The sequence below is a fragment of the Elgaria multicarinata genome, chromosome 12, assembly GCF_023053635.1.
Source record: "Elgaria multicarinata webbii isolate HBS135686 ecotype San Diego chromosome 12, rElgMul1.1.pri, whole genome shotgun sequence".
Taxonomy (NCBI): Eukaryota; Metazoa; Chordata; class Lepidosauria; order Squamata; family Anguidae; genus Elgaria; species Elgaria multicarinata.
The window spans coordinates 22,135,592-22,152,941 of NC_086182.1; the positions used below are offsets into that span (position 1 = coordinate 22,135,592).

The window sequence follows — 17,350 nt, forward strand, 5'->3', positions numbered from 1 at the left end:
AGAAGAAAGGGATTTAACTAAAAGAGAAAGGTACATAGTTTAACACTGAAAAGGTAATAATTTTTTAAGACTAGTTTCTGCTGATGTTCCCATACTGATCAAGTCAGATAATGATTTCTGAATTATTTCTCCTGGATACTGAAGAGGCTCAAGCACTGAAACCTGACCATGTTGTTTCAAATCAATTTACTATAATGATGTAGCTTATGATTAGATACATTAAAATAGGATTTCTAAAATTTGGTGATATGACAGAGTGATGGAACGTGTATTACATGAGGACGTATCTCAGCAATTGTGCAGAATATTCCACAAATTATAAATTTACCTAATCCCAGCAGTTCAACATGCAACCCAAGAGCACTGACAAAGAACACGCTTTGATCATTCTCAGGTACCCTCTTATTATACAATGATCTGGTTCGCAATATCACCACAGCCCACTGTGGTTTATTTAAGCTACGATGAACTACAATGCCTGGTTGCCTATTCAGGCCCTGGCTGTGGCTTGTCATCTGAACCTGGGTGGCAGGGGTTGTTTGAAGGTTAAAGCTGCCTTGTGAGGGCTTCTGCCCTGAAAAGTGACCAAGAAATGTTTTAAATAAATAAATAAATAAAATGTATTTGTTTCCCGCTTCTCCCTCTGGATTGACACTGAATACTCAAATAATCCATGGGGCATTGTAGGGTTATTTGAGGGTAGTTTAACTCTCAAACAACCCAGCCACCCAGCTTCGGACATGAAAAACTCTGGCAACCCACCATCGAGGGTTGAATATTCAAAATGGCTGTCTGCCTGTGCAGCAACTACTTTGGCTTAAATAAACCATGATGTGAGAACCAGCCCAATGAATCACATGGGTGGGCAGGGAGTGAAGAATGAATCCTTGGTAAATAGCGAACTGCAAAGATACTTCCACCAAAATAAAAGATGTGTTTGAAGCACCAAATATAATGTTGCTATTTATTTTCATCCTACAGCAAGATAGCTTAATACCTAGCAGAAGGATGTGTAAACTCAAAAAGGAACAGATCCGTTACCCAAAAAGGACACCTGGGCATGTGAAACTATCTTGCAGTCAGACCATTGGTCCACCTAGACCAATGCCATCAACTCTGACTGGCAGAGGTTTTACCCAGTATTAATATCGAAGATCTTTAGCTGTGGTATCGAAGATCTTCAGCTGGAGATGGAACTTACAGTGGCGAGAACAAGGTTGTGAACCCCTTAGGACTATCATATTTCCAACCTAAAATGTTATTAGAGCTTAATTGAACCCCATAATCCCAGATGAAGAACAATAGATAACCTGATTAAACAAATGACACACAAACATACTTCTTCAACGTGTTTTTATCCACCAGTCATTCAACATTCAAAATCCACGTTTGAAAATGTGTGTGAACCTTTAGATTCAGTACCTGGTGGCACCTGCTTGAGCAGCAATGACTTCAAGTGTTTCCTGTAACTTGTTGGTCAGTCTCTCACATTGGTTTTCAGGAACTTTGGCTCAATCCTCCTTATAGAACTGCTTCAGTTCAGTGGCATTTGAGGCCTTCCTTGTATGAACAGCTCACTTCTGGTCCTGCCACAACATTTTGACAGGGTTTAGGTCCAGACTTTGACAAAGCCATTCTAAAACACGGGCTCCTTCTTCCACAGCCCCCCTTTTTTTGTAGATCAGCTTGTTTAGGATCATTGTTTTGTTGCATGACCCACTTTGGTTCAGGTTCAGCTCACAGATGGCTTGACGTTCTCCTCTAGAATCTTCTGATACACTGCAAAATTCATGGTTGTATCAATGATGGAAAGATGACAAGGTCCTGAGGCAGCAAAGTAGGCCCAAGCCATAACATTCCCACCTCCTGCTTGACAGATGTCCAAAAGTCAATGCTTGTTTTTTTGCCAAACACAGCGTTTCTAACTTGAGGCCAAAAAGTTCTATCTTTGACTCGTCTGTCCAGAGAACAAAGTTCCAGAAGTCTTGGGAATCATCTATGGGACCTTTAGCAAACTTCAGACAGGCAGCAATATTCTTTTTAGAGAGCCTCCTGGCTATCCTCCCATGAATGTACAGCGCTCTTGTTCAGTCTTTTTCTGATCGCTGAGTCATGAACACTCATGTTAGCCAAGGCAAGAGTGGCCTGCAGATCCTTGGATGTTATTTTGGGGCTCTTTTTGATTTCCTTGATGATGGTTTGTTCTTGGAGAGATTTTGGTAGGACTACCATTCCTGGGTAGTGACTGTGGTCTTGAATTTTCTCAGTTTGTTGGTAGACTATCTGTCTGACAGTGGGTTGGTGGAGCCCCAAATCCTTAGAAATGATTTTGTAACCCTTTCTAGACTGATGAACAGCAATAACTGCTTTTCTGAGGTCCTTAGAGATGTGTTTTGATCATGGCATGACATGTTTTCACACAACCAAACTCACAAAGTTTATGATTCTTTTATAGGGTGGGGATCTCCCAAACATACCCCTGAAATCTAATTAAACATCTGATTCTAGTTATTCCCTTTGAGTTGATGCAATCAGGGGTTCACTTACTTTTGCACATACCCTAACTCCTAGGTACTCATTGTTTGCCTAATTTATAATACATTGTTTTATTTCACAAGACATGAAATTGGTTAATATAAACCCTATTGGATATTTAGAAAAGCACTGATCTTGATTCACGAACGCTATCGTAGTAAAACTACAGAATTTCCATAATTATCATTAGGGTTAACAAGCTTTCTCACCACTGTCAGAAGTTGCCTTATACTAGGTCAGACTACAGAGTTGTTCACACAACACGCTAAACTGCACTCAATGGTTCAGTATGGGTTAGTGTGTTGTGTGAACAGCCCAACAGTATGACCTAGTATAAGGCAGCTTCCTCAGTGGTTGAGTTTGGGTTGTTTTGAACCATGGGTTGTTTGTTGAACTGTGAGTTAGCATATTGTTTGAACGCAGTGAGGGTGTCGTGTTAACCATGAAGTGTGGCTTATTTTCCTGAAAAAGCCACCATGAGAACCTATGGGTAGTTGTTGGGTTGTTCAAGGTAGTTAACAAGCCATGCTGGCTGTGTTCAGACAACATGATAACCCACAGTTGTGTTAAAGCCTTTATTTCTCCATCCAGCCAAGTCTTTGTTGTCTACTCACTGACTGAAGACTAGGGCAGAGCTTTTTCATGTTCCCTGATCTTTTTTTAACTGGAGATGCCAGGAAGTTAGATGCTTGGCCAGTAATTTATTTATTTTTTGCATTACCATACCACCAATTCAACCAGATGAGTCACAAAAGAAACTCTTCACATATGTGACATGAAGAGCAATAAGAGAAGGTTCAGAAGGGAGACAGTCAGATTTTTTTCAAAACCATCTTGTATGCTGCAGCATTTAATACATAGGAAAAAGTCAGAAAAACAGTGGCACTTACCTCCACTATGTCGAGATGACTCCGGAAGGACCACGCCAAAATTGTTGGTTGCTCCTTCTTGAATGACAGAGTGCTTAGGAATGCCAATTGGTTGAGAGGGAGCCTGTGTGTTTTTTGAGGAGGTTGATCTTTCTAACAGAGAGATCATATGCTCAATGAATAGATGGCACAATTTCTGGGAAATAAATTGTCAATATCCCCTCCTAGAGTATGTTTTGAACTTTTCTGGCAAACTTTACAATCACACACATCCTACATAAATTATTACTCCATTTCAGAATGGCATTCTGCCCTAAAAATTTAGGCAGCAATGTTACTGAAGCCAACATTTTTACAGTATAGATGTCCTACTAAAACTGACTGTACTACTGACACCAGTTTAGCCTTTGCTACTAAAGGACAGCCCCAACATAGAAGTCTGTTTCTGGAGTATGCTCATATGATACACTAGAGAGTACCCAAGAAAAGAGATTTTATAAATGTGAAGCATCTACAAAATGCCCTTTCAATGTACAGAAGGGACTTTCATCCAGCCAAGGCCTCTGCTAATCCCAGAGGGGCGATTTTTGCCCATCTAGCCTCAGTCCAATAGTATTATGTATTTTATCGTTTATTGTTGGTCCCTACTTCTATCAAAATGGAGAGGCAGGCAAGAAATTATTATTATTATTATTCACCTCCCATGCTGTTCTCAAGGGTCCTCCAACCTTCCCAAAGCATACTTTCATAGGCGGCTACAGAGCAGAGATGAAATTAATGAAAATCACTTCCCCGCCCCCTTTTGTCAGCAGGTGCTAGAACTGCCCTTTCTGTGAATGGAACTTCACTCATTGAACCTCAGGAACCAAGTAGAATTCTGGTCAGAGCAAGTACTGTATATGGGGTTCCAACAACATTACAACCACTATCTTTGACTTTTCTTGGTATTATATGCTAGAGAGTTCCACAAACTGGAACTTTAGAAGCGAAAGTCACCACCTGATACATATTCAGGAGAAAGATGTAATAACAAACCTTTGCTGGTGCGGAACGTAAGCATGGAAGGCTGGCCTTCACCAGCCACATTTCTGGCTACCATCAAGACTTCATAGAGACTGGAAGGTTCCAGTTCTGAGAGACAAAGTTCATTTTCACTTCCAGGGACACGAACTGTATTCCAACTGGTAACATTGATGTTATCATCCAGCTGTAAAAGGAGGAATCACAAAGGGCTAAGAACAAAGAAAACCCTATCTAAGGCTGCTGCAGTCAAGCAAGGAAAAAGACACGCCTAAATATAACCCAGGATTCTAGTCATTCATTACAAGAAGATGCTAGCAAGTGATTTAAATGTAATATAACTAATTACTTTATGGAATTCATTTCTAGTTTTGTTCTTCAGTAACCCACACAGAAGCTGCCATGTCCAATTTTACATGGCTAGTAGTGACAGAACCTTGGAAGGTACTTCTTCATACTAAGAAAAATTAACCTTGGAGAATACTGGTCGGTTGTCATCATTTACTGGTATACACGTATTCTAAGGAAGTTGAAGGACTACCTATTAAAACATACTTTATAAAGAAGTTTTGTAAAAAACCCCAGAAAACTAAAAAAAAAAACACCACAACCCAGAGGATTTCAATAAAATGGTAGTTTGTGGGAACCAGTACAACTCTGAGCAAGGATTGGCAAACTTAAGGGGGTTTAATGGGTCTGTTGGGCCCAATACATTTTTTTTTTTTAGACTAGAGCACAATACAACAGAGCACTCAAGACTGAATTCTGACCTCTACGATCTTGCACGTCTTCAGTCTTTGTGTTGTTTATAGGAACTGAGTTAAAGACTGCAGAAACTGAGTGAACACTGAAAGAATTGGCGTTTTGTGCAGGAAAGAGAGAAGAAATTTTAAGGATTCAGCCCTCAGTAAGTCACATGCATAAAGGATTAGGGTAAATCAGTGTCCTAAACTGATGGGTGACTAAACATAACGGATCACTGAACAGTTTTTTTTAACAGAGTATTACAGTTCACAACATCATAATAAGGACTATTTGCATACAAAACACAAGTGTCGCACATTAAGTAGGGGTGTGCATGGACCCCCCACTCCGCTTCACTTTCAGATCCGCCATTTTCGGATCGGGCCGCTCCGCCCCGCCCCCACTCCGCCTGTGCCCACTCCGCTCTGCTCGGAGCTCCGGATCGGAGCTCCGTTCCCCCCCCATAGGGGGGGTTACTGGGCCCTGCCGCCATCGCCGCCCATGTGGCGACGGCGGCAGAGCCCAGTAAGGGACCAAGGGAGAGGGGGACCTTACCTGCCTCCGTCCGTGGTCCGTCGCCGTCTTCAATTGAGCCCGCGGTTCCACCAGGAAGTCTGGGCTGCAAGCGGCCCAGACTTCCTGCTGGAACCACGGGCTCAATTGAAGACGCTGACGGACCGCGGACGGAGGCAGGTAAGGGAGAGGAGGGCGGGGGGGGGGTTACCGGGCCCTGCCGCCATCACAGCCCATGCGGCGACGGTGGCAGAGCCCAGTAAACCCCACTTACCTTTCCGGCGGAGCTCCGGATCGAGGCGAAGGATCCGCCTTCACCTCGATCCTCTTCGCCACTCTCCGCCGGCCCCCCAATCCTCTTCACCTCCGCCTTAAGGGCAGGCAAAGCCCCCCGCTCCGCTCCTGCTTCTACGGTCCGATTAGAAGCGGAGCACATCCCTAACATTAAGCACGAAGTATTGGGGCTTCTTGCCATGTGTCTAAAAATAGGTTATCTGGCTCACATGTGTTTTAAAATGGACAAGTGGCAAAAACAACAACACCCCACATGTAGACAAACTTCATATCTGACATCCATTGTGTGTATTTTACAGTCTGGTGTTCTATCCAACTGCAGAACAATCTCACAGGAAGCAGTCTTCAATGCCAAGTAGAAACTACGTGAGACTTTGGGGAATATTCCCACCCCCCAAGACTCCCAAATGCTGAAGGTAAGAGAAGAATCTACCACAAATAAACTAGTGAATAAAAGACGTTTACATTTGTCATCTGTGCATATGCTGACATGATAGAATTATCAGAGCTTATACTGAGTTATGGCAAAGTTTGTCCAACACGTCTTGGAAATCTTGGGATGCAGCAATTTTGCAAAAGCAGCAGCAGCTTGTTATAGAAGTTCTAAAAGTTATAAAAGAACAAGTACTAAGAAGTGCATAAATTAAATGTATCCATAATTCCAGAAGACTGATGGAAGAGATTTTCCAATTGGTAGTGAAGACTCAATATTTAATTGAAACAGCTGTCTCTGGATACCAAATTATATAAAAAGACTCATGAGATTTCAAGAATTTGGTCAGGTCAAAAATACTTTGTGGTATTTCTGGTTCTAGGTCAAAATGAGACCAGGATACCCGCAGATGAACAGTTTCCATTTATGGGAAGTGCTTGGCTTAAGATGCAGGAAAACATATTGCTGATTCTAATGTTAAGGCATTTTATATAGCTAGTAACTAGTTAGAAAAGCTTTCCTCAAAAAACTAAAAAAAATCAGATGGTTATATTCACCACCAAAACATTTCCCTACTTATTGCGTAATTTAAATTTCAACCCTTATATTGAACAAGGCCCAAGCATGTTCAGACGCAGCAAACCCACTTCAATCATTATTACCACAAATATTCTAACTGCATTAAAACTCTACCCTAGTTTAATTCTGACCTAACTTTATTGTTAAATACTAGGTTTTGTAGCTTTCCAAGTATCATGTTTTGTAAATGCCTAACATCAAATCCTGTTACCAAAAACTATCATACTCCTATTCATTCAGGTTGCCAAAACAAACAAGACGAGGCATCTTGATGAAGAATTTACCTTGCGGTATTTCACAAAATAGGCATTAATTGGCTGGCCCCCATCCTTTCCAGGCCGCCAAACAAGGTTGTACTGATCCGGTTTATGCGTCTGTGGGGGGCTGAGAATGATTGGAGCTTCTGGTGGGGAAACGCCATTAGATGTTTTTTCTGTAGTAACTTCATCAGCAGGACTCTCTGTTGGAGATGTTCTTTGAAGGCCCATTTCTGAATCATAATCTCCATCTCCTTCATCACTCTGGGCAACTTCCACAGGAGCAATTTCTTCTGCTTTTGTACTAGCCTCGTAAGAAACTACAGAAGGAAGTCAAAGGTTAGAGATACACATACGTTCAATGTTCTCTTCCTCTATGCAAAAAAAAAATTACATGTAGCTAGGATTATGGAATGAAGAAGAGGCAATCAGAGGACAGCTCCAAGTTCTTTTGCAATTGCCTATCTGGTTCCTGAGCACTACAAACAATTCCAACAAATTTGTTAGAAAATAAGTCTTCTTTGAGTCGTGTCACATTCCTGCACTTCTTGGTGATAATAGCCTTTTCTAAAGGAACACAAACCAATTGCACAGAAAAGCCTAAGCAGCAAAACAAATTTAGTGTCTACAACAGCTTGGCAGCAACTAGATGGGGCTGGGATTTTGAAGTCTGCTAGCACACATAAAAGATATGAAAGAACCAAAGAGGTTCTGTTCCCCCGAGATTCACAATGGATAGTTAAAATATGCAACTGCTACACACCCCTAATCATATTTCTCCTTCATGTATATTACTTAACACTGTCTAATTAGATGCATCATAATGCAAAGGCCATGGATTTCTAGCCTACCTGCCTCTCTTCAAATCTCTGTTAATATACCCAAAAGTGTGGATGCTATTTCTGGCTGTTTCATGGAAACTGGAGTGGGAGGAAGAAAGCCCTGCCTCTCCCACAATACAAGCTAAGCTCTCAGCAAGCACTGTTTCGAAACAATATGACTAATGACTGTAACTGTAGGTTACGTATGGCCACTGATCACAAAATGTCAGAAGAAAACACTTGAAAATATAATAATGCTGATTAGATAGCACAAAATTACAGAGTAGGCAACTAATTATAATTTCAAATAAATCCTCTTTTCAGACTTAAAGCAAGGGGCTGACAGAGAAAGAGCAAATGCCAGATTAATAAAGGCAAATGGTAAATGAGTATGTATAAGTTCATCATCCAGCAATTGGCAGATGCTCTTGACCATGCATTATCCATGGTGAGTCAAATTCCCACTACAACAAAACGATGAACCTGAGAAAACTTTTATCCCAAGCATTTCCACACTTTTTAGTAGGGCAACTTGGATGTGACTTACCAACTGTAAGGAAAGTCTCTGAACGAGCATGCCCATATTCATTTATTGCTTCACAGGTGTATTTTCCAGCATGCTCTGATGTGACAGGTTGGACATACAGGGAGCTTGATCCACTGCGAGACATGATGAAGTAGGCTCTGTCAGAAATGGAATTGCCCGTTCTTGTTTGGGAGGATGACTTGCGTGATTTCGAATGAAGTACCTGTGAAGGATGGCTGGTAATCAGTCCATGGCTGTTGTACCAACGGATTGCAGGAGCAGGCAGTCCCGAGGCATTGCAGGATAATGTCACTGTGTCACCTTCTGTGACTTTGGTGCTTGGTGGCAGTGAAGTTATAATTGGCTTGGAAACTCTGTCTATTTAAAATATAAAAATTCAGAACAAACTCACGTTACAATAAAGCACTATTCTTCCACATACAGAATCCTACACAGCCATAGCCAGCAGTTTGCGGGTAAACTATTGTCTTCATAATGTAAGTGAAAGAGATAGATTTCTTACAAGCCGACAATTTAAAGCATAACATTGGTCAAGAACAATTCCATAGAATAACAAGAGGATGCAAAAAGGCTATTTATTTTAGACTGAAGGAGGCCAAAAAAAAAGGGCAGAATTTTAAAGAGAATGATACATGGTGCAATTTTCTTACCTGCTTGTGAATGAAGCCTTCCAGTGGACTGCACAAATCCAATACCATTGTTTACTAGACACTGATACAGCCCTGTATCTTCTCTAGTGACACTACTAATTCTCAATTTGGTTCCTGAAAGTAAGTGCCGTGAAGAAAGATAGACAGGAGCTGCATTGTGGTACCAGGTGAGATTGGGTATCGGGTTTCCATGTATTTCACAGGAAAGATGCACATTTTTACCCAGAGACACTAACTGATCCTGCAATCCTTTTGAAATCGAAGCAGATTCTAGAAAACAAAACAAACTAAGTCTTCACATGCTATACTAAAAAGAGTTTTATTCTGATGAGTTCACATTAGCTTGTTTCATTGGGCCTATTCGCATATTACAATAGTCGAATGTAATTTAATTTATCCACGGGGGTTGTTGTGTTGTGCTGAACACCTGCCATTTTTGCAAGGTGCCTTGGGTGCATGGCTTGATGTGTTGTGTGAACCCAGGCAAGCAGGGTTAGACAACCCTGAAATAACCCTAAAACAAGCCATGGGTTATTTGAGGTTTGTCTAAACCTCATACAACCCCCCCCCCACACACACACATACCACCTCCTGGGTTCACATGACATGCCAAGCCTGTGGCCATGTGGTACAATACGACAGCCCCCATGGGTAAATTAAGACACAGGGGACTGTCATGTGAGTAAACCAGGGGCCTTGCTAGACCTACCTGATAATCCGGTGGGGAGTAGGGGAGACGCCGCGCTGCAGCTAGCATGGGCCATCGCCCCTAGCTAGACGTAACACGCAACGGGGTAAGGAAAAGCCCCATCGCGTCAGCCATTTTAAAAAAAAAGTTAAAGGGCCATGTGCGCAGGAGCGCACCAACGAGAAGGTAAGGCTTTTTTAAAAATAATAATAATAAAGAGTTCCCCGCTCCCCCTGATTTCCCCCAATGTCTGATTCCTCCCGCTCACTTGTCCGCCCCCTGCTCGCCATGTCCGCCCCTGCTCGCTCGCCCCCTCGCTCACTCATCTACCCCCCGCTCACCATGTCCGATACCTCCTCTCCCCACCTTGGCTCCACTCTTCCCCCACATCTCTCCCGCTGGGTCCGCTCTTCCCCCCCCGGCCCCCATCTCCCCCCCGGTGATTTTACCCCCCCTCTGGGCCCGATGGGCACAGCGCAAGTAAGCGAGCAGCCAGGAAAAGCCGCGGAACCAGTTACACCTTCCGCAGCCCGGGGCTGCAGAGAAACCGGGCCAAAAGTGGATCCGGTTATCCTGGGTCAAGGGTGGGTTTAGCCTGGCCTGACCCCGGGATCCCCTGTGCGTCATCTGCATGCACAGCAGGGAGCCCGGACCTCACACCGGGCTAAACCCTCATCTAGCAACGGCCCAAGTCATTGACTGTAAATGTTTTACTTAACAAACTTGCAAATTAAGCATTCTGCCAGTGTCATATCTTACCAAGTACATTTACACTGTAATTTACATGTTTCACAACTCCAGACTTGTTTTCCACCACGCAGGAGTAATTTCCAGCATCTGATGTATCAACTGAGTCAATTATAAGATGGGAGTGAAGCATTTGCCACCTTCCTCTAGCGAGTGCATCTTTGCCATCTTTATGCCAACGGACATAAGAAACAGACAGTCCACTAACAACACACTCCAACATCAGGGGACGGTGCCGGGGTACTTCCAAAGCCTGAGAACTGGTGGGGTGGATGATTTGAAAATCCTCTAAGGAAGAGCCTGGAAATGAAGGGGAAAGGAGCCACGAGTCATTTAAAAATATGGTTAACCCAGAGTCCTTGGTTTACCACATTATTTTCAAGGCATCCCATTTTTTTTGCCAGATTTTACACTCTTTATCAGAACCTGAGGCCCAGTGCAAATAAAACATTTAAATGAAGTTCGTTCCCTTATGCCTGGTTAAGTTCCAAACATATAGTGAAGCCATGATTTAGTTGCCAAGCTAAGGCCTGCCATCCATAATGGAGACTTGTGAGATCTATTTATCACTTTTTCTGCCTCTGCTTATAAACTACCTTACCATAGGAAGCTGTCTAAGGCCACAGCTAGACCTAAGGTTTCTCCTGGGATCATCCGGGGTTCGCCCCTGCCTGAGCACTGGATCCCCTGTGTGTCACCTAGATGAACAGGTTTGACCCCTGGACGACCCAGGGATAAACCTTAGGTCTAGCTATGGCCTTATACTCAGTCAATTAGTCTATTTAGCTCAAAACTGTCTACACTGACTGGTAGCAGCTTTCCAGGGTTTTAAGACAGGAGCCTGCCCCAGCCCTACCTGTGAGATGCCAGGGATTGAACCTGAGTCCTTTCCCCATGGTTTGCTTGGTGCAGTTACGTCTTAACAAGAGCCACAGTTTACAAATGCTTTGCTAATCACAGCTTTATATCCTTAATCATTTATTTTGTTTTATTTATTTTCTAAATTTATATCCCACCTTTTCTCTAAGGAGCACAAGGCGATGTGCATGAACCTATTCTTTCCCATGCATCCACATATCAACCCTGTGAAGTTAGGTTGAGAGTCAGTGACTGGTCAAAGTCACTCAGTGAGCTTCATGGCAGAGAGGGATCTAGAACCCAGGTCTTCCCAGTCCTAGTCTATCTAACACTCTAACCACCACATCACACTGGCTCCCAGCCATGGTGAAGAAAACGGTTGTTATGTGTTATCCGCATGAGTTCTGATAGTTTGGCAGGCTATCTAACCAAACTGGATAGATTCAAATAAAGAGAGCATTTACAGTGGCGGCAGACCTTGGCGGCTGTGTCCTATAATTTTACTGAATAGTTTTTACTCTTGTTTGTTTAATACTCACTGCTGATTACAAGCTTATGTCCAGTAGGTTCAGATTTGAGGTCTTCAGTGACAGGGTTATATGCTGCACACTTATAGAATCCCTTGTCATTTGAAGATACATTCAAAATTTGTAGATTTCCAGATGGAAGAATTAGGTAGTTTGCTAAATTGAGAGAGAGAGAGAGAGAGGGGGGGGGGGGGAGGAGTTACAAAGAACCATACAGGCTGACTTTCCATGCTGTAAATGTGTCAGTGTTTAAACATGTTTTATACTTCAGCACAGAAGTATAATGTAATAAGCAAAGCTCAAATTAATTCTTGTAAAACTTCCCAATAGTATGTCGAGAGGAGGATATCTTCTTCTTACACACTCTCACCTGCTGATTGTTCCAGCCATTTTCCCCGTACACGGAAACGAACCTGTGCCTCTGGTTTACTTTTTGGTAGCTTGCAACCGATCAAAGCAGTATTCCCTTCTTGCACTGTAATTGTGTTTCTCCATGAAGTCTCAAAATCATCAAGATCTGGAAGAAAATTTCATACTTTTTCCTTTAACAATTTAGAACTAAGGTCTATACAGCCTTCCCAAAAGTTCTCTGTTTAAAAACATTAGGGTGCTTGGGGCCTGATCAAATGATGCTACATTGACTTTCTCTGGAAAAGTAACAGGAGGGACAAACCTCCGGTTCATGTGTGTCCTCTTCTCAGCTCCTTACTGTGTGTAGAAGGTAAAGTTGCAGTTTGAAGCTTCTCTTCTAAACACAGTAAGGTAGGTAGAGGGCATGCATGATCCTGAGGCTCACTGCCCCTCTCCTACACCCCCAATTACAGCATTGACTTCCTCTCCTGAGAAGTAACATCTGCCCAAGCCCCTAATCTTTTCTATCATGACAAGATTATCTGGCTTAACAGTATTTCCAATCAACATCAAAGGTGGAAGGAATACTTCCACTTTTCTTTGTAGAAGTTCTTAGTTTCTTTGTAAAATAATTGTGAGTAACAAGGAAAGTTGAGACACAACGAATAATGGGATACTGGTAATAAATTCAGGTGCAAGATAAAGTTCATATAACAAGAACAGAAGACTGTTGTTTCTGCAGATGGAAGATAATTACAATAGTAGAATGACTTGACATGGTGTGGAAGAAAACATTAGTGAGCCTCTCAATGTATTATGAGATTCTCATATTAAATTACAGAAACTCTTAACTCATGTAACTGCCGGTTCAACCGAGTTGCAGATCTACCATAGCTATTTCATCTGCAAGTAATGCAGTACACATGAAAATATATATTCAGAGCTTCCTAGAGCTAGTAGAATTTGTCGATGCTGACTGACCTTTACAAGCTCTCAAGAGGATCTTGCTATGGGTCACTACTTTACAAAAACACTTACCCTTCTCAATTATGAGAAACTTTTCTCTTTGGGGTATTCTGGATATGCTTCATAGGAAAAGCATCTTTATAAAGGATATTCATCAAAACCAAGCTTACAAAGGCACAATTCAGGCATTTTACCTCTGAACCCAAATAGCCAAATCATCCTTAGCTCAGAAAAAAATCTTCAGTACAAGAGGGGGAAAGGTTTTCAAAAGACAAATGTGGAAGTGGGATGATTTTGTTAGGGTCTTGACATTTTAGCCAATTTGTATATGCACATCTAAAAATGTGTAGGCCTGAGATCAGCCACGAAACATGGAACTTTGTTTATAAGGCAAAGTATATTAAACTCCGTGAAAAGAATGGGCTTTCTTTAAGGACACACTCAAATTTCTTGTTCCTCCCTCCCCTTTCAAATTTGGTCAAAGTGACCAAGCTTGAACCACCTGTTTAAAAGCCAGGGAGAGGTTAGGCAGGGCTGCAGTTAGATTTCTTCATTTTGTGCAAATTTCCTTTCCAATTCACATTTTTAAAAGGGTCAGTGGAACAAGTTATTACTATCTTATTTCTGGATTATGCAAATATTTTCAGGAGGAAGGCACATAAAATAAACATTTTGCTTCACTCTGTGGTTTTTGAGACAGTATTGCTGAGAGTATTTCAGCATTACCTGTAAATGAAGCTTGTTTAAAAACACAGAGCATTCTTCCAAACATTAAGTGCAAGCAGGTAAACACAAGGAGCCAATGGAAGGTATCAAATGTCATTAAAGGGGCAATGTGTTCCATTTTTTTATCAAATAGAATATAACTTACAGGCTATAGCTACTGTTGCTGGCCTGCTGATAATTGCACCAATGCTGTTATTAGAAATGCACTGGTAGATACCAGAATTTGAAGGACTAAGAGAGAAGATTGTCAGGGATCCCGGCTGTGGGTCTACTTGCTCCACTTTCTTGTGCAATTTCTCTCCATTGAATAGCCAAGAAACTTGAGCTGTGGATGGCTCAACAGAACAGTGAAGTTTTACAGTTGCACCAGGCTTCTGGATTGTAGAAAGGGGCTCAGAAACAAAGTGAGGAATCAAGTCTAAAAAAGAACGACACCCACATGTAAGATGAACAATTTCTTTAGCATAATGAAAAGATAAACATATTTATAACTCACAAATTCAGACTAATTTAATCTACTTTTAAATTCATATACTCAAAATTTCTGCATTTTCACCCAACAGTACTGCAAACTGGAACAGAAATTGGATTTGTAGCTAGACCTTAAACTCAAGATGACCATTTACAACTCTCTCACAACCAAGTTAACTGTGCTAGACTGACAGCACAGATTTTGAGTAACTGCAAGCCAAAATATTTAATTCAGAGCTATACCATACATGTGCTTACTGAGCTTAATTTTAAATGCTAAATATATATTTTGTTAAAGTCAGCTTTAAATATAGAAAGCAGTACATTATTTTTAGCTTGACTGATAAGCTTCTGTCAACATGTGACAATCAAAAATAGAACAAACATTAGGAGCATGTGAAATTCAGAGAGGTGAACCTACCTGAAGTTGTAGTCGAGAAGAAAACTGTAAGAAAAAGCAGTTCTTGTAAAGGTCCAGGATCAGGATGCATAGTGCCAGGTTAGTAAGGTTGATGGGAAAGTCTGACTAATATGAGTCACTGAGGAGCCTACAAAAGAAGAGATTTAGGCGACAAGTTTGAGTTATCTTCTTCACGTCTTGAATAATGTATTACAGTAGTATTTAAATACAAAATGGAAAGCCTTTAAGAACAGGAAATTTAACTTACAAAATACAAGATAAGGCCAAGTGGGGCAGAGATTTTAATCAGCACATGCCAAAATCTAAAGAACTTATATTCTTTTTCTTGCAGGAGCCCCAGCAGAGTATCATATTTTTACTGTACAAAGTACATTTCAATTCTGTAAACAAGTTAATCATCTTACAAAAGGAAATTCTCTCAAATAGCTTCAGCCTAGCTGGCTTTTATTAAAATAGTCTATAAGTCATAAGCTTGAAAGTTTCTTCATTCAATTTCCACATGTGCGATCCAATCCTAAATCAGTTTCTTAATTTAACACCACTGTACAAAATGAGACTAGCTTTCACACAAGAGTGCTACACAGAAATTCCAACAGCTGCCAACAAGGACAGTCCCACCAAGACAGGATGAGGAGGTAAGTTTTGGAGGGGACTGTGAGATTATTTAGTTATTTAAAACATTTATATCCCGCCCTATACCATTAAGATCTCAGGGCGGCGTACAGATTTAGGCAACAAGTTTTTATATTTTTACTTCTAAAAGATTGGTGGGGATTTGACATTTTCTGCCTTAGACACCAAACTGTCTGGTTGTTGAGTCCCTCTCCACCACCCTTCCAATGCATGTGAAATGCTCAGGGCAATTTATGACAGGTGAAAACAGTAAAGTACCAACTATCAACAACAACAACAACAACATATAAAAGTCATCTATGAATAAAGGTTCACTGTGAAAATCATTGAACAGTTAGGCCAAATGCCTGCTGGAATAGAAACCTTTTGATAAGCAGTAGAAGTGAGAGAGGAGGCCAGAAGCCACATCTCACAAAGCAAGATGTTCCATAAATTGGATACAGACACGGAGTGTGTGTCTTGTTGTGATTTAAGGCCAACTCTACTTCTTATCTGTCAGATTGTTCCAGAAATGGCAGTGGGGAACAGGGTTTTTACTTGTTATGTAGGTGGTGCAAAGCAATGGATGCTCTTCATTTGTACATGGTCAGAAAAGGAAAAATGGGTATTGGAAATTAACTTGCTGATGGGAAGGGTGCATATACAATGAGGTGGGGAAGCATAATTCAGAAGGAATAAGGAAAGCTTCTTCTATTACTTGGAAATAAGGACTTAGGAATAGATGGAAGAGGATGTTTTGAAATCACAGGTTTATACACATACAACCATATGAAGGCTGAGGTATGTACAATTCGAGATGTGAAGGCCTGGAAAAAAACAGAAAAGTTTTTTGGGGGGATTCACCCTTTTCCCCCAAAGGACTGTTTTTGGTTTTTTTCTGAAAAATTGATTTTTTTAAAAAAATGATTTGGATTATGAAAAATTTTCCTTAAGAATTTAAGACAAAGTATCACAGCATTCAGGGGACTTAATCCCTTCCTTGCCCAACCGTGCAACCCCTTCAAATTGTCCTGCTAGGAAGATTAAAATTTCTCACTAGCACCAACAGGACTTTTCTTTCCTTTTTCAATGAACCTATTTGTAGGAGTAGGGGTCACATCTGGGGATGGAAGAGTTAAGCCTCCCTTTTCCAACCCACTAAACGCCCCCCGCAAATCCACCCAGTCCATAAGCAAAAGAAAACGAGTGTACCTATTCAAAGTACCCAGCTCAACCCCATCCTGGTCTGTGAAGGCAACTTAAGAATTTGTCTGGGAGCTAGCTATTATGAAATGGATTCAAAAAGGAACAAAAACAAAACATCAAGTCCTCACAAATTAGATTGGCTATTAAAAGCAAAACAAAAACAAATTCAAGCTTCCATCTTTCGCAACAGAATACTTTCTCTTATTTTATGAAAGCCATCTACCCATGACTTCGGATCGCAATGCCTGATAGGACGCTTCTCCTGACCTGAACATACCCAGACAATACAATACACATTTGGGGCATCCTTCTGAGTGCTACCTCCAAGGGAGGCTCAGAAGGTGGCAACAAGGGAAAGGGCCTTCTCAGTGGTGGCCCCCATTTATGGAATGAGCATTCCACTGAGGCCTGCCTGGCACCAACACTGGCATCTTTTTAGCATCAGGTAAAGACTACCCTGTGCTCCCAGACATTTAACGGTATATGTCTGCTGTTTTTGAACAGGTCTATTAGGG

At 41.4% G+C, this 17,350-nt stretch overlaps 1 protein-coding gene across 2 annotated transcripts in view; it reads right to left on the minus strand.

Annotated features, from left to right (window-relative positions):
• The window catches only part of CDON (cell adhesion associated, oncogene regulated), a 122,604-nt gene that overhangs the window by 23,668 nt on the left and 81,586 nt on the right, over positions 1-17,350 (minus strand). For both annotated transcript variants that reach the window (XM_063139543.1, XM_063139542.1), the window contains exons 2-11: positions 15,018-15,144; positions 14,271-14,543; positions 12,453-12,599; positions 12,095-12,238; positions 10,710-10,997; positions 9,263-9,532; positions 8,613-8,969; positions 7,272-7,564; positions 4,440-4,611; positions 3,426-3,557 (exon numbers count right to left, since the gene is read on the minus strand). In XM_063139543.1, the coding sequence (XP_062995613.1) occupies positions 3,426-3,557; positions 4,440-4,611; positions 7,272-7,564; positions 8,613-8,969; positions 9,263-9,532; positions 10,710-10,997; positions 12,095-12,238; positions 12,453-12,599; positions 14,271-14,543; positions 15,018-15,087 (2,146 nt within the window). In that variant the 5' untranslated portion in view covers positions 15,088-15,144. The remainder of the gene's footprint in view (positions 1-3,425; positions 3,558-4,439; positions 4,612-7,271; positions 7,565-8,612; positions 8,970-9,262; positions 9,533-10,709; positions 10,998-12,094; positions 12,239-12,452; positions 12,600-14,270; positions 14,544-15,017; positions 15,145-17,350) is intronic.